The following is a 20,172-nucleotide window of genomic DNA, read 5'->3' as shown; positions in this document are numbered from 1 at the left end:
GATGGATTCATTTATCAGTTTGTCTAATTCACATCTAGATGTTTTTTAATGATGTCACATCTAAGCTCTCATAAGTATATAATGCAGCAACAAAAAACAAAAAAAAATAAGGAAAAAAAAATAAACCATTAACAGAGTGGACATCAACTTAGATGTGACATAGTTATGTCACATCTAGATGTGTCCTAAACAGACCCTTCATTTATTAGATTGTAGACTCGTCCTTTCTCGGAAAACGCTATATTACAGTAACATATTATGTTACTCTAAACATCTCTCTCTTCATTAACAACATGTTACATAAGCAAAAATTTCTTAAAATGCGCTATGGTACTAACTAAGTTACTCCCACCGAGACTATTCTAATCCAGCGGTTCAGAGAATGTTCACCAGCAACTCTGAAAATCACAGAGCCCATTCATTTCGACCTTATAAGTGCACTGTCCCTCCTTAATAACAACTCCAATAATACCATGTGAGACGCGCGTGGCCAGCAGTGTTGCTCGATCGATCTGCTTCAACTCTTCTCCAGTCTCCCTCCTCAGCTCCTCCAGTCTAGCTAGCAGTAACAAATGTAGTACGACCACCCAAAAAGAATATTAGAACTCCATCGACAGAGCACGCATCCATGGCTACCAGGGATGAGCAGCGGCAGCACCCCCTACCCCTGCACATCCTCTTCCTCCCGTTTTTCGCCCCCGGGCACCTCATTCCGGTCGTCGACATGGCCGCCATATTCTCCGCTCGCGGCGCGAGGTGCACCATCCTCACCACGCCCGTCAACGCCGACATCATCCGTCCGGCCGTCGACCGCGCCAACGACTCCAACTGCCACGGCACCGACTCCCCTTCCCCTGCAGTCGACGTCTCCGTCGTGCCTTTCCCCGACGTCGGGCTCCCGCCAGGCATGGAGAACCTCATGTCCCTTACTCCAGCCCACGGAGCCGAGTACCCGCTCAAGTTCATCCAGGCCGCGCAGCTGCTCCGCGAGCCCTTCGACCGGTTCATGGCTGCCAACCGCCCCGACGCCGTCGTGTCCGACAGCTTCTTCAGCTGGTCCGCGGACGCCGCCGCGGAGCACGGCGTCCCGCGTCTCGTGTTCCTCGGCAGCAGCGTGTTCGCCCGGTGCTGCAGCGAGACCATGCTGCGCAACAACCCGCTGGAGGCGACCACTTCCCCGGACGACGATCCTGCTGACGACGCCCGGCTCGTCTCCCTGCCGGGTCTCCCGCACCGTGTCCAGCTGAGGCGGAGCCAGATGATGGATCCCCGGAAGCGGCCGGCGATGTGGGCATTCCACAAGGACAACGACGCCGCGGACCAGAGGAGCTTCGGCGAGGTGTTCAACGGCTTCCACGAGCTGGAGCCGGACTACGTCGAGCACTTCCGCACGACGCTCCGCCGTCGTGCGTGGCTCCTGGGGCCGGTCGCGCTCGCAAGCAAAGACATGGCTAAGAGAGGCCGGCCCGACAACACTAAGGCACACGTCACAGAGGGCTGCCTGCGGTGGATGGACGCAAAGCCGGCCGGCTCGGTGGCGTACGTCTCATTCGGCACGTTCACTAGCTTCTCGCCGGCCGAGCTGCGGGAGCTCGCCCGCGGCCTGGACCTCTCCGGCAAGGACTTCGTGTGGGTCATCAGCTCCGGCACAGGCACCGACGGGTCAGAGTGGATGCCTGAGGGCTTCGCCGAGCTGATGGCACGCGGCGACCGTGGCTTCATCATCCGAGGCTGGGCGCCGCAGACGCTCATCCTCAACCACCCGGCCCTCGGCGGGTTCATGACGCACTGCGGCTGGAACTCGGCGCTGGAGGCCGTGAGCGCCGGCGTGCCGATGGTCACGTGGCCGCGGTACGCGGACCAGTTCTACAACGAGAAGCTCATCGTGGAGGTGCTCAAGGTGGGCGTCAGCATCGGCGCTAGGGACTACGCGTCGCCTCTAGAGGGCCATGAGGTGATCGGCGGCGAGGTGATCGCTGGATCCATCGGGAGGCTGATGGGGAGCGGCGAGGAGGGCGACGCCGTACGGAAGAAGGCCAAAGACCTCAGTGTGAAAGCAAGGAGCGCCATGGAGAAGGGCGGATCTTCGTACGGTGACGTTGGGAGGCTGATGGATGAGTTGATGGCTCGCCGGAGTCCCGGAGAAGACACCACCCCACTAATCTTACAGAAGTGAAGTTATTACAACATGAGGTGGCAATGTCTGATCGGGTGGGTAACCCGAAATTTCTTTCTCTTGTTCGTTGCGTTGGTGATCTTCGTCACGACGTCGTGGCATGTTGTACGCCCTGCCATAAGTCTAGATGATGAAACGTCGTGCATCTTTTGCGTTGTACTTCAATGTCGTTTCTAGATGATGAAACGTCGTGCATCTTTTGCTTGTAGTACTTCAATATCTTTGGAGCAGAGTGCGGCGTTTCGGTATCCAGGCTCATCTGCTCCCGTTCAGGAAAAAAATCACAAAAAATAATCAAAAAATTCCATTATCTTTTTGCATGATAGACAATTTATCATGTGAGGTTCGCTCAAAATTTTAGCTCATTTGGACTTCTAAGATCTCTCGGCAAAAAAAAACAAATCGGGTCAGAATAATGCATGAACAGTAAACATTTTTACAGACCTTGAATTTGTCTTTTTTGCCGAGAGCTATTCAGATGTCCAAATAATTTGAAAATTAAAGCATACTTCACTCATCAAATTATTTACCACACACAATTTTTTTATTTTTCTAATATTTATTTTAATTTTTTTCATAAGGGCGGGTGCAGCTGAGCCTGAGTTCAGAAGTGAATTACCGGAGAAGCAGCAGCTTTGCCGGAAACACGTCGCGTCTCTCTCTCTTTTACATCTCTCACTAAAAATATAAAAACGGTAAACTCCTCGGGGACATAGCATATAGTACTGTCACGCTCGTATCAAGATATCGCCCATGTGATGTGATCCAGTATTTAACTTGTCTAGGGAACTCAATGCGGTGGACCATGATCCATGTACTACCACTTCCTCCATTTTTAATAGTTGACTACATACAGAATAAAATGAGTGAATCTACATTCTAAATATGTGTAGATACATTCATATGTGGTAGTTTATTTGAAATCTTAAAAAACACAAATATTTAGAAATTGGGGAAGTAGTTGTTTTCCGCTAGTCCTAGTGAGAGTAACATAAGTAGTAACATACATGTCACACAAGTAAAATAGATGATGTGTCATGTAATTAAAAATGAGAGAGACAAATAGAGTAACATAATATGTTACCATCACATATCACTTTTCAATACAAAATGAGTACTACAAAATAATAAATGAAGATATACATGATACTATACATATGTCACTTCCCATTATAAAGATAATAACATAGATTAGTAATATATTACTAGTCTAAATTACTCACCACTATGACTATCCTTAATATCGGACCACCGGTGGAACCGATGTGGCTGTCGGTTCAGATTTCGGTTTTGCTACACCTACTAAAGGGTGGCTACTTAATTTACATAAATGATGAGATGGCCTTATTTGATTGCATGCATGGGGATCCGGCTTGCCTGCTCCCTCCCCATGCTCCCATACGTGCTCCCACTTCATGCTATAGCTATCTTTTTTTCTTTTTTTTTCTAATCTAATCATCTCCCCCCTGATTTTAAGGGGGTGGGGCCGGGCCTTACTTTGTTCCAATAAAATCAAGCCACATAGACGGGAGCATGGATGGGTACACGAGGGGGAGCAGGCAAGTCTCGCCCATGCATGGGGCCCCATTCTGAAAAGAGCAATGCTACACTTGCATAATTCTAATGACATGATTTACGTAATGAGCGATTTAGACAGTTGTGATTGGAGATTAGGGCAGCAAGGGGCCCACCCGCCTGAAAAGGGAGGGGGGAGTGTTTGTTAGGATATTAAGTAAAACATTCGTAGCCTTACGTAGATGTAGGATTTTCATTCTGAAAATCAAGTGGAAGATTAGTGGGGATTAGGAAAAAGAGATAATTTACGTAAGTCTCATACATAACAATCATAGTGGGAGTAACTTAGCTACTACCTCCGTCCTGATTTATTGGTCCCCTCATATTTTGTGTCAAATTTTGATCATACATTTAACTAACAAGATGTTAAGGCATATCATAAAAAGTTATATCATTAGATTCATATTTGAACCATAGTTTTAAATAGCCGGCTATAGCCTCGCCATAGCCCGCTATAGCTTTTTTTGAGGGTGCCGCTAAATGGTCTAATGTACAAAATAGCCTGCTATAGCAGAGTTGGAGGTCCGCCGCTATTTCGTATAACTCGTTATTTAGAACATTGATTTGAACATAGTCTCTAATGGTATAATCTTTGATGACATGCATTGACACTTTCTTAGTTAAATATGCAGTCAAAATTTGGCACTAAATACGATGGGGACCAATAAACCAATACGGGGGTACTAGCAGTAACATAGCGCATTTCAAGACAAATTTGCTGATGTGTCATGTAGTTAATGAGGAGAGATGTTTTGAGTAACATAATATGTTACTGTAACATAACGCTTTCCGAGAAAAGATGAGTCTACAAGCTAATAAATGAAGCCATCTATGACACTACTATTATGTTATTTTGCACTAGGTAGTAACTTAGACTAGTGTCATATGCATGGCACTAGTATACGTTAGTCCCCACTATGATCAGCCTTACATTCTTAAGAAGTTGCTCCCAATTCTCTCAGCATGCAAACTATCCACCTCAACGTTCCACTAAGCAATATATTTAAGTATTCTCTCCCTAAGCCATGCAAAATCCATCACATAAGCGAGTCATGCATTTACAATTGTTTTTGCATTAATCTATCCATGTAATTCTACCACATCATATATTCATCTTTCACATTTTTGTTTGAAATGACATTTTTAACTGTAATTTAAAAAAATATTCTATTTTTAGATACTTCCTTTTATTGGTTTTCAAGCTTATACTTTCTTTTTATTATACTTAGTTATTTTTGTCAACTACTTACCCACTTTTTTAACCAAGTTACCGTAGCAATGCATGGAAAGATAGTCATCCTCACTACTCTATTTCAGAGTTACATATTAAATCCAAGACATCTTTTGCTGCAAAACATTTCTTATATTTATTTTCTGACTCTTTTTCTCCTTACCCTATGCCCTCTCTTTCAAATTGTTTATTACACTATCATCCCATTGCAACGCGCGGGATATTGTCTAGTTTTTTTAGTTTAGACTATGAGTTCACTAGTTGTCAAGCCAGCCAGGCCGTTGTAGGCCCCCTGGTCCAAAACAATCCACTTTGAACATAAGCTAGAAAACATTGGGAAATTGACAAAAAAACAAGATACCTTGAATTGCATAAATAGGAGACTTACTATGGTATAAACATAATAGGACAAAAAATTGCCATAGTACATGAACTGTTTGCCATCATCTTTCAAAGCAAAAAAAATTGCCATGGTCAAGTTTTTTTTTGTAAATGGCCCACAAGAAAATGATGGCAATTTGGATCTACATCAAGACATGTGGATTAAAATTTATAAGGTATTTTTACTATATACATAAAGACACACAAAAATGTGGATTAAAATTTGCCATCATGCACAACACAAAAAGTGTACCATATATTGTTAAATAATAATAGCCATGTTTCATAAAGTAAATTTAGCATGGTCCCATGAAAGCAAAATAATCCCATGAACGATGAAAGTAAAAAAATTCGATGGATGTAAGTCAATTTTCCATGGCACTAAAAGTAAAATTACCCTGGTCCATAAAGTAAATTTGTCATGGCAAAATAAAAAATGCCATGAGTGTTTAAAGTAAAATGTCATGTATGTTAAAATAATTTTGCCATGTCAATAAATTAAATTTGCCTTGCCAGTAAAAAATTAAATTCTGCCATGATACGGAAAAATAAATTTGTCATTCTACTTGAATTAAACTTGCCATGGTCCATAAAATAAGTTTGTCATGTTAGAGAAAATAAAAATAATATACAAATCATTCTTTATTAAAATTGCCATGGCCCATGAAGTATTATTGCCATGACATGGAAAAACAGTTTGCCATGGTCCATGGTGTTAAAAATAAAATTGACGTGGTGATGAAGTAAATTTGCCTACGTTGCGCGTATGACCATTACAAATACAAATCTAAAACTTGCCATAGTTTTTAACACACAAATGTTTTCAAAAATTGCCACGTAAATGAACTGGAAGAATACAAAAAACTTGCATGATGTAAAACTTGCCATGGCACCGCTATACAACATGTTAATTCACATGGCAAAAATGCTAGGATGGGAGAATTTGCATAGAACTGCAATAGCAACAATTAATCTAGTCATCATCAACCTGCAAGTCCAACAAACACACACACCATTTTGCATCATTGTGTTGGCCTCACTCTATGGGCCGATAGATGAAATATTCTATAATATACGGTGCCATTTTTTAAATTCATGATCATTTATTAAATTCAGGAAAAAATATAATTTATAATTTAAGAGCATTTTTTAAATTAAGGAATATTTTTAATTCCATGATGATTTTTACAATTTGTGAACATTTTTTGAATTTTGAATAATTTTTCAAATCGAGGAAGTTTCTAAATATATGAAAAAAATAACAGGAGAACTTTTTGGAAAACTGAGAATATTTTTTGATCCTGTAACATTATTACAATTTGGGAACATTTGAAAAATTATTATTCATTTTTTAAAGTTTTGAGAAGATTTTTCTAAAATCTCCTAATATTTTTATAATTCCCAAAGATTTTTCGTATTCATGAAAATAAAATTAGATTCTATAAATTTTATCCTTTTTTGTAAAAGATGAACAAGAAAAACATATAGGAAAGGGAAATGAAAAAAGAACTAAAATAGGGAAAAGGAAAAGGAAATGAATGAATTGAAAAACAATAAGGTGACCCATGCCTCGCACTACGTCGGCCCAAAGCATGCGATGGGGGTGCGCGATTGGTTGTAGGGCGGTGCGGGCAAGGAGGGGGCACTTTTTGCTTTCTCCTATGCCTACTTTTTTTTCAAACATTTCCGGTAGTTTTGGTAGATGAGGAGGGAATAGTTAGAGCGGATGTTCCTTTTAGAAGAGCAGGATCCAAATATAGTGTTGAACAAGTAGGCGTGACGGTGGAGTTCTATGGTGGCGAACTTAATGGAGTAAGTTATTCTGGTCCTGCTATTGTAAGAAAATATGTGAGGCGTTCGCAATTAGGGGAAATTTTTGAATTAGACCGGGCTACATTGAAATCTGATGGTGTTATCGTAGCAGTCGAGGAGGTTGGTTCACTATTGGTCATGTTACCGTTGCTTTGCTCTTCATTTTCACACATATTTGGTGTGGTGCTAGAACATTGTTCCGAGATGTTTTTGCTGGTATTAATCCATATTTGGATGCTCAAGTGGAATTTGGAATATTCCAAAAAGTGAGAAATCCAACTATAAGGAAACAGGCAGCCTGATGCGCACTGTTATGGTATCTTTTACCTCTCTTTTTTGGTTTGACATGGGAAACATCTCCTATCCTTTCTTTGAATATTTTTCTTTTTTTATATGGGAAATTATACCAAATGACAAATGAATAGGTGTGGAAGTTTTGGTGGGGCGGTAAGGATGGACAAAGGAAGCCAAGTTGGGTATCCTGGGAGTTGATGACATAGCCAAAAGGAATGTGTGGCCTAGGTATTAAGTATTTTTAGCCTTTTAATCTTTCTATCTTGGCTAGGCGGGCTTGGCGTATTTTGCAAAATCTTGAAACATTGAACTCGAGAATCTTGAAATATGTTTACTTCCCTTCTTCATCTATATTGCAGCAGTAGTGGGAATCCACCCATCTCAGATTTGGAGAGCTATATTGGAGGGAAGGGGTATACTTCAGTAGGGATTAATTAAACAGATTGGGAATTGAGAAACAACTCAGATGTGGAACTATAACTGGCTACCTAGACTTGAGATGATGAGACCTTATGGGTGTGTTGCTCCTAACCCACGTCAATTTGTTTCGAAGTTGATTGATGTCACATCTGCCACATGGAATAGAGCTTGGGTGGAGGAGGCATTTATGCCAATAGATGTTCCAGTTGTACTGAGTGTACCTCTATGTACATGAAATATGAGTGATTGTTGGGCATGGGGCTTTGAGAAGAAAGGTGCATTCATAGTTCGGTCAACATATAAAATGATGATTGCAACCAAATTCGGAAGAAAAGCTTGGCTAAAAGATAGCACTGGAATATCAAACATGGGATAGGAGGAAGCTTCTTGGAAATCTTTATGGAAAACAGACGTACTAGGAAAGATCGGAATGTTCTTGTGGAGATTACCCAAACATTCGTTGCCAAAAGAAGGTGTGCGCTCTCACCGAAACAAGACAAGTACAAGCACTTGCGGTATATGTGGTATGGAGGATTCGTTGTCTCATTCTTTAATTGAGTGCTCTATGTCCAGGTGAATTTGGCGCAAGTTGACGATGAATTGGCACAATATATGATAGCAACCACCAAGCCAAGTGTGAAATAGTGGTTGTTTGTAATGATGGAGTCACTATCGCATGAAGCATTTGTTCGGCTAGCAGTGACACTATGGGCAACGTGATGGGCGAGAAGAAAGGCGATACATGAAGGAGTATTTCAAAGCCCTTTATCGTCGAACTTGTTTGTCTCAAGAAGGATTTGAAGCTAGGAGATATATCCTGGAAAACTACAACTTAGCGACAACCCATGACAATGCATATGCAGGATCCTAGTGGCGGCTCCGCCAGCTGGGTATGCAAAAACTCATGTGGACGTGGGATTGGCGAGATCTGGAGTGGGAGGTTCAGCTGCAGCAGTTTGTCGAGATTTTGTTGGTAATTATTTGGGTTCATTTGCATTGGTTATTCATGGAGTGAGAGATGTGGCGACCCTAGAAGCTATAGCATGTAGGTAAGCACTTTCATTGACTGATGATCTTCTTCTCCATGATATTGTGATTGCCACCGATTCAAACAAGTTACAAATGACATACAGAAAGGAAGTAGCAGTCTGCATGGCCAGATTATTGCAGAGATCAAGTTAAGAGCATCATATTTTAATTGTGCTTTTGTTCTTGAGGGTCGAGCATCAAACTCCAAAGCCCATTCGATTGCCAAGTTTTCTAGTTCGTTAGATCGGGGACGCCATGTGTGGCTAGGCCAACCCCACGATCCTACTTGTATCCCAAACACTATTATCTTTGAGTAATAAAGCAAATCTAATGAGTGTCTACCATGTTCCATTGTCTTTGTCTATTAGTTTATCAAAATTTTCAGGCCGGTTTTCTACTTCTTCTAAGTCGATTTTCTCTTGGTTTTCTAATTTTTTTTCTCTCTTTATTTTTATCGTTCACAAAGAAATTTTTCCAAAAACCACAAATAGTTTTTAAAAGAATTCATAAATATTTTTTTCTGAAATTCTTGAACATTGGTGAACTATTTTTAATAATTCATGGATATTTCTAAAAAATTTCAATTTTTTTAATCTGGAGATATTTTTTCAATTCACATGAACCTTTTGTTAGAAATCAGTGAACATTTTTAAAACTGTTCAATATTTTTAAAATTTCACCAACCTATTTTAAATCTCGTGAACATAACCTTTTTTAGAATTTTTCAGTTTTTCTTATTTTAAAAAAAATATTTATTATTTTTCTAAAAATCTATGAAATAAGAGGGGTTCAAAACCATTGATGGGCCCGCCCAAGAACTGCTACCTATGTGTTTCCTCCACTACCCTAGTAACAGGGGCAGAATAGTTGGGACTCTTCTAAAAGATGTTCCTTAGATCTGAAATTTCTCACCATTTTCCTAGTCTTGTTGGTCTGCCACTGTGTTGATTGTGGGGTTTCCGATCCCAACATCTTCCATACCTCTTTTTGAATGGAGGGAAGGCCATCTTGCGAACTCCTTGTGTTGAAATCTTTGCCTGTTAAAAGGGTTTTCTAGATTGACAATATCTTCATATGAATATATTGCTCAAAACTATTACAAGAGCAAGTTCCGAGCTTCTTTCAAGAGGTGTGGTTGGGTAGGATAGGATTGTGTGAATATCCAATTTGGCTCCCGTGCTCATCTACACCCTGTGAACAGTAAATTCAAATAAAATACTAGAAAATTTCAAAAAAAATCCAATTTTTGTGGTGAAAGATGCTTGAGTGCATGATGTCCATGCCAAGTTTCAGCTCATTCGTACATCTGAGTAGATCTCAGCAAAAAAAATCAACTCCGAACAGTGCAAAATAGTAAACTTTTTCATGGATATCAAATTTGTCTTTTTTGCTGAGAGCTCCTCAAATGTTCAAATGCGCTGAATTTTTGCTCGGGCATCACGAACTCACGCATCTTTCACCACAAATTTTGTTGGGATTTTTTGATTTTTTCTAATATTTTTTTTATGAATTTACTGTTCACTCCCGGGCTCATCTGAGCCGGTAGCCAAAACGCCCCATCCAGGATTGTGACCTTACAATACAAAAATTGGAGGAGGTCACAGCAATGAAGATTAAATAAAAAGGGAAAATAAGGCTCTTGTGTTTACTTGAAAGAAGCCCTGCTGATCGAGCTGGTGGACACGTCGACCAGTTCCATACAATCACCCCAGGTTGGCTTGAGGATTACCAGTGCCATCATTGAACTTTGAGAAAACCATTGTGGCGGCCATGGTAGTGTGGGCTTGGTTAGTAATCGTTTGCGGCGAAGCCCAAGTCGCTTGCTCAGGGAGAACTGGTGACGATGAAGCCAATGTGCATCCTCGGCGTGATTTTCTTTACAATGGTGTGTGTGTGTGGTTTATACTATGTGTGCCTCATTAGAAAGTTGTGACGATTTTCATCTAGTAATCGGTAATTGACTGTGCAATTCTCTTCTTCTTATTGAATGGATTGAGCCCTAAATCCCTGTTGAGCTAGCGTACACGATAACCATTTTTATACAACAATCACCCCACGGTGACTTGAGGAGTGCCACTGCCATCATCGAACTTTGAGTAATCCAATGTGGTGGCCACATCGAGCCCTCTGGTCTCCACGGGCATTAGCTCTATCCTCATGATCATCTGCAAGACGTTCCCCTAAGGGAATGGACGCCATTAGCGACATCAATGAGAGCACGACGACCAATAGCTCCGGCGACCCAATCAAAGTGTACTCTGTCAAGCTAACATAGACACCACTAATGACGTCCAGAAGAAGCCAAGTGACCACACCAGCGCACATGGTGGTGATGTTACCCCGTCTGTGTGTCGTGTTGTCACTCCAGAGCGCATTCAGGCCGTCATAGAGCACATCGAAGGCGTGTTCCTCCCACTCATAGTGGACGTACAGATCCTCTCCCTTGACGTGAGCAATCATGTCGTGTAGACATAGGCTTCCGATTGTGATCATCATCTGAAAATTAGCCACAATTAACATGTCTATCTAAACAAATTGTTACTCCCTCGGGCTTTTAAATATTTTTTTGTTATTACAATTTAAGTTCGAGTACGTACCAGAATTTGGGAGATATGGCTAGACTGGTTGTATCGGCCCGAGCAGATGGTCGTAGAATCCATGTCCTCTTCGGGCGACTCCTGCTTGTGGGTTTACATCAGCACCTGATCCATTTGTTTTTTAAAAAATATTTTAAAATTTTGCTCCATATAGGTGTTTTGGTCTAAAGTTGGGCTGTGATTATTTCGTATTCCTCTAATCAGAATTTTAATTTTTATGTTGTTTGTTATACTATTTTTGTAGCTTTGTTTCCATGACAGATTTTTTTTATATTGTAAATTAGTTAATCATATAGAGTCGAGCAAATGCAAATTGGGTTTTACTTAGTTCACTCTTCAAGGTAGCTAAGCCACAACCAACCAAAAGATATTTGATCATCAGTTATTTATTCTAAACATATATTTCATAATATGTACATTAGTTTCAGTTTGTCAACGTTGATATTGGCAGTCAACTTTATGTATGAGGACAGACATGCAGATTATCCTCTCTATGAGTGAGTAGTAAAAAGATCCATAACAAAAAAAAGAGTAGTAAAAAAACACTATAAAAACCTCCACATCCCCATAAAAAAACATACACTTGCCTGATTAGACATTGTAATATGATACATTATCACATTTACATGAGAGACCGTTGCAAAAAAACGTGTCTCACAGGTGTGAATTTAGGCTCATCGACTTGCATACTGTTTTATAATTGAAAAAAGCGCAAGAAACAAAAAGGTAATATGTACTGTTTGTGAAAAAAGTTAATAGAGAACCAAATAGCTGCTAATGCCTTTTTGGTGGATGGTCTTCAAGTAGCCCTTTTTTCTTCTCAATAGTTGTATTTCCAAGGAGCAAAAAAATAGAAAAAGGTGTGCACACAGAAATACATGTATACTATGTATGTGCAAAATTTCATAATAATATATTTACATGCGTGACATACACAAAATAGACAAATAAGTACATCAAAGTGTTCTTCTTTTTGTTTGTTTTCGGGTTGGAAATTTGCTTTTTATGTAGCTTACAAATTAGCATACTATTCAATGAAATTTACAGATATGTAGTGAACATCTTTAAGTTTTCACTGAAGAAAAACATTTTCTTAGTACTTCAAAGTATCAATTTCTATTTATTTTTTCTTTTCAAAATACTGGGCTCCTCGCACTCGGCAAAATAGCTAGCTAGAAGCCTTGGAATCTAGTAAAACTAGAATTTACCCCGTGCCTTGTTGTGGAAAATCTGTACAAACAATTTGAATTTGTATTGAATATGGTACATGAACTACGTTGAGAATTCTATATAAGAGAAAAGATATTCAAAAAAATGGTGATCACTCTTATTAAAGAAAAACAATATAAACCTCTTGGTTGTCTCTATCCATGAGAAAAGGGGTTTGGGCATTATAGCAGTCCTACATTTGATTCGAGGGTAACATGAAATACCAATACAATGTTAAATAAAAAGTGAATATCAAACATATTGTTATACATAACAAGTCCTATTTATCAATCACTCAAATAAAAGAGGTAACTATGGATCCGAACATGGCAATTTACCTCACGGATTGCGAAAGCATATCCCCCCCCCCCCCCCCCCGACACACACATCCTATGGCGCGGTAAAGACATGACCTACATCAAACAGTTGACGTCCTATGGCACCTAAAGACATGACCTACATCAAGGAAGTGTTGACAACATTGTTGCGCGGAGGCAACACATGATGAGTGTTGAGGCCGGAGATGAAGGGAGTACATGTGCAACTGATGGGGAGGGAGAAGAGAAGGCATGCGGAAAGGAGAGAAGACTCTGCATCAAAACAACCATAGTTTAAGATCTTAACTACAAATACTGGACCTGATGGCGTACGTGACTTAAGAAGATTGTAGCACAAAAATTGCTAATATATTGCAAATAGAGTAAAATGCATCATAAGTCCTAAAACTATTGGAGGTGTGTCAGTTTAGTCCTATAACTTTGAAACTGCACTTTTGGGTCCTAAAACTATCAGAGGTGTGTCAGTTTAGTCCTATAACTTCGAAACTGCACTTTTGGATCCTAAAACTATCAAAGGTGTGTCAGTTTAGTCCTATAACTTTGAAACAGTAGTTGTGGGTCCCAAAACTATGTAAGTTTCTTCCTCTTAGGTCCTAAGCTTGCATGGTTAGCATTGACCCACCAACGAGTCACTTGGAAATGCTTGGATTGTTGCCACGTTGACCTGACCCAATGGGCCCACCAGGTAAATATGCAAAAAAAAACTAGAGCGTTGTCTCGCCTCGTTCTCACGCGCTCGTCTTCTCCCACGCACAGAATGCTCAGAGGCGACGGTACAGAGGCCATCAGTGGAATGATGGTTTGAGCTCCAGCGAGGAGAGTAGACCAGTCATCTCAGCCTCCCCCAACAGCAGCAGAACGACATGTCGCACAACGTCCAATTGCTACCCACCTATGGCTACTGCTAGGGTTGTGTCACTCTCGACGACCTCTGCGCCAGCTTTGCAGTTTCCGCGCACTCCTCTGTGTCGCCCGACAGCTCACCACCTATGACCATGCTCGTGCCCAAACAACAGCCTGCACGGCCAACTCTACGGCAAGGGTGTCGGGGAAACGACGATATCATCAAACAGAGAGAGAGAGAGAGAGAGAGAGGGAGAGAGAGAGAGAGAGGTGGGATGGCGTACTCCATCCCAATTGGCTCGGGATCTCTCCGGCGGCCTCGCCGAGGGAGAGGGATGTCGTCCTTCATGCCGACTAGCTCGGGGTCTCCCCGACGGTCACGCCAAACCTCTCAGGAAGGCTACCGTGCAGCTCATGGCCATGCAGGTTGCAGGACACACTGCAACGTGGAAGCGTATGTACCACTTTGGAGGATATAAACACATACAAAGGGCTCAGTTGAAAAAATGCATCATGGATGATGGCCATGCAAGATTAGGACCTCAGATGAACAAACATACATAGTTTTGAGACCCAAAACTGCAATTTTAAAGTTATAGAACGAAAAATGACACGCCTCCAAATATGTAAGAATAGAGAATGCTCACCTGCAGTGGGCCTTTAACCTTTGGCTCATGGCATGACTCTCCTTTCTGCGATCGGTGGCCGGTTTGAAGCGACTGGTATTTATAGTGCGGCCCTGTAAATATGAGTCACGCTTTGTCGCCGCCCGCGTGCCAGGAATTGTTTATTGGTGTAGTTGTTTGATCAGCCAATTGCGTCGACATGTACATGCAGGGCGGAACCACACTATAAACTGGTCGATTACTACTACGTGTGTGCGTGCTACACGACATGCATATCTTTATACAGTAATGTACGTAGGTACTACCGAGATGCTAGGTAGCAAGCTGGGTAGTTTTTATGTTTTGTTTCTCACTAGAGTAGAAAGTGATACAGAGTAGATGGAACATGCATTATGCAAGCATGACATGTGAAGCATATTCAACGAGGAAGATAAGGACTAGGACCTACTCTGTTCCTACCGAAGGATTACACAAATGGAAAGACCGTGAATTGCAATGACAAAGTTCTTTAGCGATGTATTATTCGACAAAGATTTTATTTGCTTGGGGCTTTTGGAGCTGCTTTGTTTTAAAAGGATTATTTCTATTGGACAATGACAGTAAATAAGATTATCCAATTTATCTTGACATGTAGTTATCCACCTTAGAACAAGTACAATAAGATGACATAAGCAGGCCATAAGGTCTTTGCTTAGTTGAAGGAAAGAGAAGGAAAACAGGTTGTAGAATAAGAGTCAAGCACGAGCCCAAAGCCATTTGTGAGATTGTAACATGGGTCAGTCATTAATAAAGTACTAGTACATATTTAAAACTTACTATTATACATGCCGGCTATTAGGTTGACTCTAAATAATATGGCAACTTCTTATAACCAATTGTTGATTGTATTCTTAACAATGCTCTCACCAATGTGCCACATCAGTGGGTTGCATTCTCATGCGTCTACGTCATCGTTTTTTGCTCCTACCGCCCCACACGTTAAATCTATTGTTGTCTTTCCTTTGACTCAATTTGTTAGGGGTGGATTGTATATTTTCTCTTCCATTATTATCCTCCCTCTTCGCCCTCCCCCAATTCCACCCACAGAACCAATCAAAAGCCATTGAGGATGGTTTCCTTCCACCCCTTTGTCTTATCTTTGTATTGAAACAAACATGGTGTCATCGCCTACCCTAATAGTTGCCTTCATCTTCCCTCAGTCAATATATCTCCATCGAATTTGCCTTCAAGTCTTCAAATCAAAACAATGCCCCCTGCACACCCTCGCCTCGGTGTACTTATATCCTGCTAGGACGATGATGGTTTCTGCAGACTGCTTCAAAACATTGACCTCCACACGCCTATAGGAATATCATCATCACGATAATCATTATTGTAAGTAGGTGTCTTAGGTGTTTCCTCATTATTTCCTATAGGACTATCTTCACTAGCATCATCAACACGAACTTCCTCAACAACTTACATGATTTCAGCAAGAGCAAGAACAACAACAAAATGTATTTTTGGTGTTTTTGATGGGTTTTTTAGGTAAGCTAAGATGCAAGCGAGGCAAAAAGCAAAAAGTAACTAGGCAAGACAGATAACAAGTAGGTAATATGTTGGTGCGAAGACACCTATTTGTGTAGTAGAAGACTCCCCGACAACGACGCCAGAAATCTTACTTGCTCCTGTAGGAGTTGTTGGGATTTCCTCAAGTAAAAGGGTGAAGAAGAACAACAACACTACCACCAGCAGAACAACACCAGCAACATCGAGAACAACAACAAAGCCGTTATCCAGCATGCATCTCGAGGTATTAAGTTTGCAAGAAATAGAGCATCGCAATAAGCAAGATGACATAATGTGGACAGGAAGAAGTCAATCGATATGACAAAACCTTATCATTTTATCCTTAGTGGCAACAATATAATATGTGTATTTGCCCTTATTGTCACTAGGTTAGAGCACTGCAAGACTGAACCCACGACAAAGCACCACTCCATGTGAAGAAAAACCCATCAAATTTGGCCAAAGACGATAGATAGATCGGAGAATGTCATAGCCCTAGCATTAGCCTTGCTTGTCATTGCATCATCATCTTGCATCATGTTTAAATTCCTTTTAAACTTGAAATGGGGATTGTTGAAACCCTAGCACCAGATCAAGTCAATAGGTTCAACCTAAAATAATCTTCAATGATTCCAAAATGCCTTTCAAAATGTTCATTATTTTTGTTAAAGGTGAAAACCTCTGCCAAAAATGATGCAAATATTTTTAGGCCATTCTGGATAATTGAACTAACTCATAAAGTATTTGAATTGGGGCATTTAATTGCTATAAATATTATTAAATGCTCCAGAAATTCTGGAAATAGCTAAGGGCCTCTGAGAAAGTTCAGTTATTGCCCATAATTAATTTCAGGATTTATAGAAATGATTTGGTGTTTTTGCTAAATCAAAAACAAATTGCAAAATTAGAAAAACTGAAACAAATAATAAAAGAGAGGGAGAGAAGGCCACTGGGCCACCTACCTAACCTACCTGGCGGCCCAGCTGCGGCCCAGCACAGTTGGCCCAGCCCAGCAGGCGCCCCAACCGTCTTCAACCTCCTGCCAGTAGGCAGGAGGGCGTGTGCTCGCCGCGCGCCGGCACGCGTCGGCCACCTCCTGCCTCCCTGCCCGTCTCCCCATCGCCCTGGCGTTGCCACGCACCCCCCGAGACCCCTCTCTCCTCCCCCCTCACTCGCTGCTCTCTCTCCCCTCCCCTGTCTTGCTCTCTTCCCCACCACCGAGCGTGCCCGTCGCCGCCGCTCGCTGCCACGGCGTCCACCGGCCACCCCTCGACCCCTCTCTGTCTCCGGGAGCTCCGCCATCCTCTACTACATCTCCTCGACGATGGAAGCAAGCCCGGATGCCCGAAAGCGTCACCATCAAGCTCGTCCCCGCCGCCTCTGCCCGGAGATCGCCGCCGCCGTTCCGTCGTCACCAAGCCGTCCCCGAGCCCACTTAGCGTCTCATCCGACTCCTCGTGAGCTCCTCTTCCCCTCCCCTCACTCCGTGCACTCGATTTCGTCCCCTAGCTAGCTGCCCCGCCGGACCCGAGAGCTCACCACCGCCGGACCTCATGCCGCTGTGGCCAGAGCCCGTTTCCATCGCTCTTGAGTACGTGGACGTGCTCCTAGCATCTCTAGGGAGCTAACCCGCAGCCCATCCTGCTCCCTAGCGCACCGCAGCACCGCGCCCGCACGCACCCGAGCTCCGGCCGCCGCCCGGCATTTAACACTAGACACTGACAGTGGGACCCGCTTTGTTAGTTTACTGGATAACAAAAATAATTATATTACTTAATAAAACCAGCGGGACCCACGCGTCAGAATTGACCTACTGATGTGGCTGTTGACCAGGCCCACATGTCAGCGACTCTAACCAGTCTTGTGTCACTGACCAGTGGGCTCCACTGGTCAGGTTTGACCTGGATGGCCCCTGTTGACCTGCTGAGGTCAGCATGACGTAATGCTGATGCAATAATGTAATTTCTGGATTTATTTCTATTCAGGAAATTCCAGAAAATGCCCAAAACTTCCAAAATTCATAGAAATTAAACCGTAACTCCAAATGAAATAAATTATATATGAAAAATGATCAAAAAAATCCAAAGAATTTGTTTATGGCATTTTAATGCATGTTAGAGCAACTTATATCCTCTGTTTAGGACAACTCAATTAAATGGTATTTAAGAAAGCACATATGGAGTTTGAATTTGAACCTAGTGTTCAAACCAACTCCATTTAACTTGTTGCTAGTTGCATTAGGCCAATCAACAGCATATTGCCATGTCACATTCATGCATCATATTGTTGCATTGCATTGATTGTGTCCTTCTCTATTTGCCGGTAACCGTCCCCTCTCAGTCGATGTTGTTTCCGACGACGTGATCGATGACACCGATGAAGAACTATATTATCTTCAGAAGTGCCAGGCAAGCAAAACCCCCTTGTTCATTCTGATACAATCCCACCCTCTCGCTCCTGCTCTCTTTTACTGCATTAGGACAACAACGATTCAACTGTTACATGTTGCGGTAGTTGAACCCCTTTCCTCTGCATGACCTGTCATTGCCACAGTAAATAGATGAAACCCACTAGCATGAGTAGGAGTTGTTTGAGCCCTGATGTGCCTACTCATTCATGTTTGCTTGTCATGCCTGCTATTGCTTAGAGTTGTGTCAGGTCTGATTCATCGGGGATGAATTGGAAAGTTGTGAACATGTCCTACTGTGTGTGAGCTAAATGTGTGAACACGATTTGGTAAAGGTAGCGGTGAGAGGCCATGTAGGAGTACATGGTGGGTTGTCTCATTGAAACCATTCTCAGGAACTGAGTTCTGTGTTTGTGATCCATGAAACAACTACTACCACACATTGGGCCCTGAAATATGACCCCGCTCGACTTACTGACCCCTCTCGTCCTCTGTCCAGGAGTTGTAACTAGTTTGTGGTGTTTATAGGATATGTGTTGGCGGCCGTGCGTAGCGCTGACCCTAGGGGTGGGCTATGATGCGGTAGATACACCATGGCACGGTGTACCGGGCGCCCGTTTGGTGTCTCGGGAAACCTGCACACATCGTTTGGGGCTGTGAGCGAAACTCCAGCCGGATCTCCTCGCGGATGGAACCCGAATAGGCGATAAACCTGGACTAGAGACTTGTGCGGTTAGTCAGGTCGTGGTCTACACCCACGTCGGCTTTCGCTTGAAGTCTGCCGAGCACATGTCGTGTGCAGGCGCTAAGTGGTGGAAACATGTGTGACGAAGTACACCCTTGCAGGGTATAAAACTATTCGAATAGCCGCGTCCGCGGTAAAGGACTTCTGGGTTGCCTATAACAGTTCATAGACAAGTGAAAGTGGATACTCTAAAATGCGCAAGATAAGTGTGAGTGCTATGGATGGCGTTCTCGTAGGTAGACGGGAGCGGATCCATAGTGGTGTATTGGTTGGTGAATATGTGGACTCGTGTGCGCCACCTCAAAAGAGTTGCTTGGAGTCGTAGTTCAGGTTAGCCACTGAGTCAAAGCTGGCTTGCTGCAGTTAAACCCCACCATCCCTTTGTTGATGCCGATGCATATGTAGCTAGTTCTGATGTAAGTCTTGCTGAGTACTTTTGTACTCACGTTTGCTTAATTTATGTTTTGCAGAGAGACTTCAGTCTCGCTAGTAGTTCCACGTGGACTTCGACGTTTAGCTTGATACCTCAGCTACGATCATTTGTAGATGCCTGTACTCAGACATGATAAGCTTCCGCATGTGCTTTGATTTGTATGCTATGATTGATGGGTCATGAGACCCATGTTTGTAATATCTCGCTCCTCGGAGCCTAATGAATAAATACTTGAGTGGTAGAGTTATGTTGTGATGCCATGTTGTATTTACACATATCGAGCATATTGTGTGTATGAGTGAAATGCTTGGTATGTGTGGGATCCGACAACCTAGTTGTTTATCCTTGGCAGCCTCTCTTATGGGGAAATGTAGTCTAGTGCTTCCATGAGCCATAGTAGTCCGCTACAGCCCGGTTCACCGGAGTCCTGCTAGCCCAGCACTACTGCTCAGGACACTTGACTGGTCGGCATGTGTTTCACTTTGTTCCTGTGTCTGTCCCTTCGGGG

At 42.4% G+C, this 20,172-nt stretch overlaps 1 protein-coding gene across 1 annotated transcript; it reads left to right on the top strand.

Annotated features, from left to right (window-relative positions):
• The first annotated feature begins 460 nt into the window (after nt 1-460).
• On the top strand, nt 461-2,496 carry LOC125513838 (scopoletin glucosyltransferase). Its single transcript, XM_048679046.2, has one exon. The coding sequence runs from the start codon at nt 629-631 to the stop codon at nt 2,174-2,176; it is 1,548 nt and encodes a 515-aa protein (XP_048535003.2). The 5' UTR covers nt 461-628; the 3' UTR covers nt 2,177-2,496.
• The last annotated feature ends 17,676 nt before the right edge of the window (nt 2,497-20,172 follow it).

This window comes from Triticum urartu, chromosome 6A, assembly GCF_056163025.1.
Source record: "Triticum urartu cultivar PI428250 chromosome 6A, HENAU_Tu73, whole genome shotgun sequence".
In the NCBI taxonomy this organism is placed as follows: domain Eukaryota; kingdom Viridiplantae; phylum Streptophyta; class Magnoliopsida; order Poales; family Poaceae; genus Triticum; species Triticum urartu.
The sequence above is the reverse complement of the archived record's forward strand: the minus strand, read 5'-3'. Positions and strand labels throughout refer to the sequence as shown.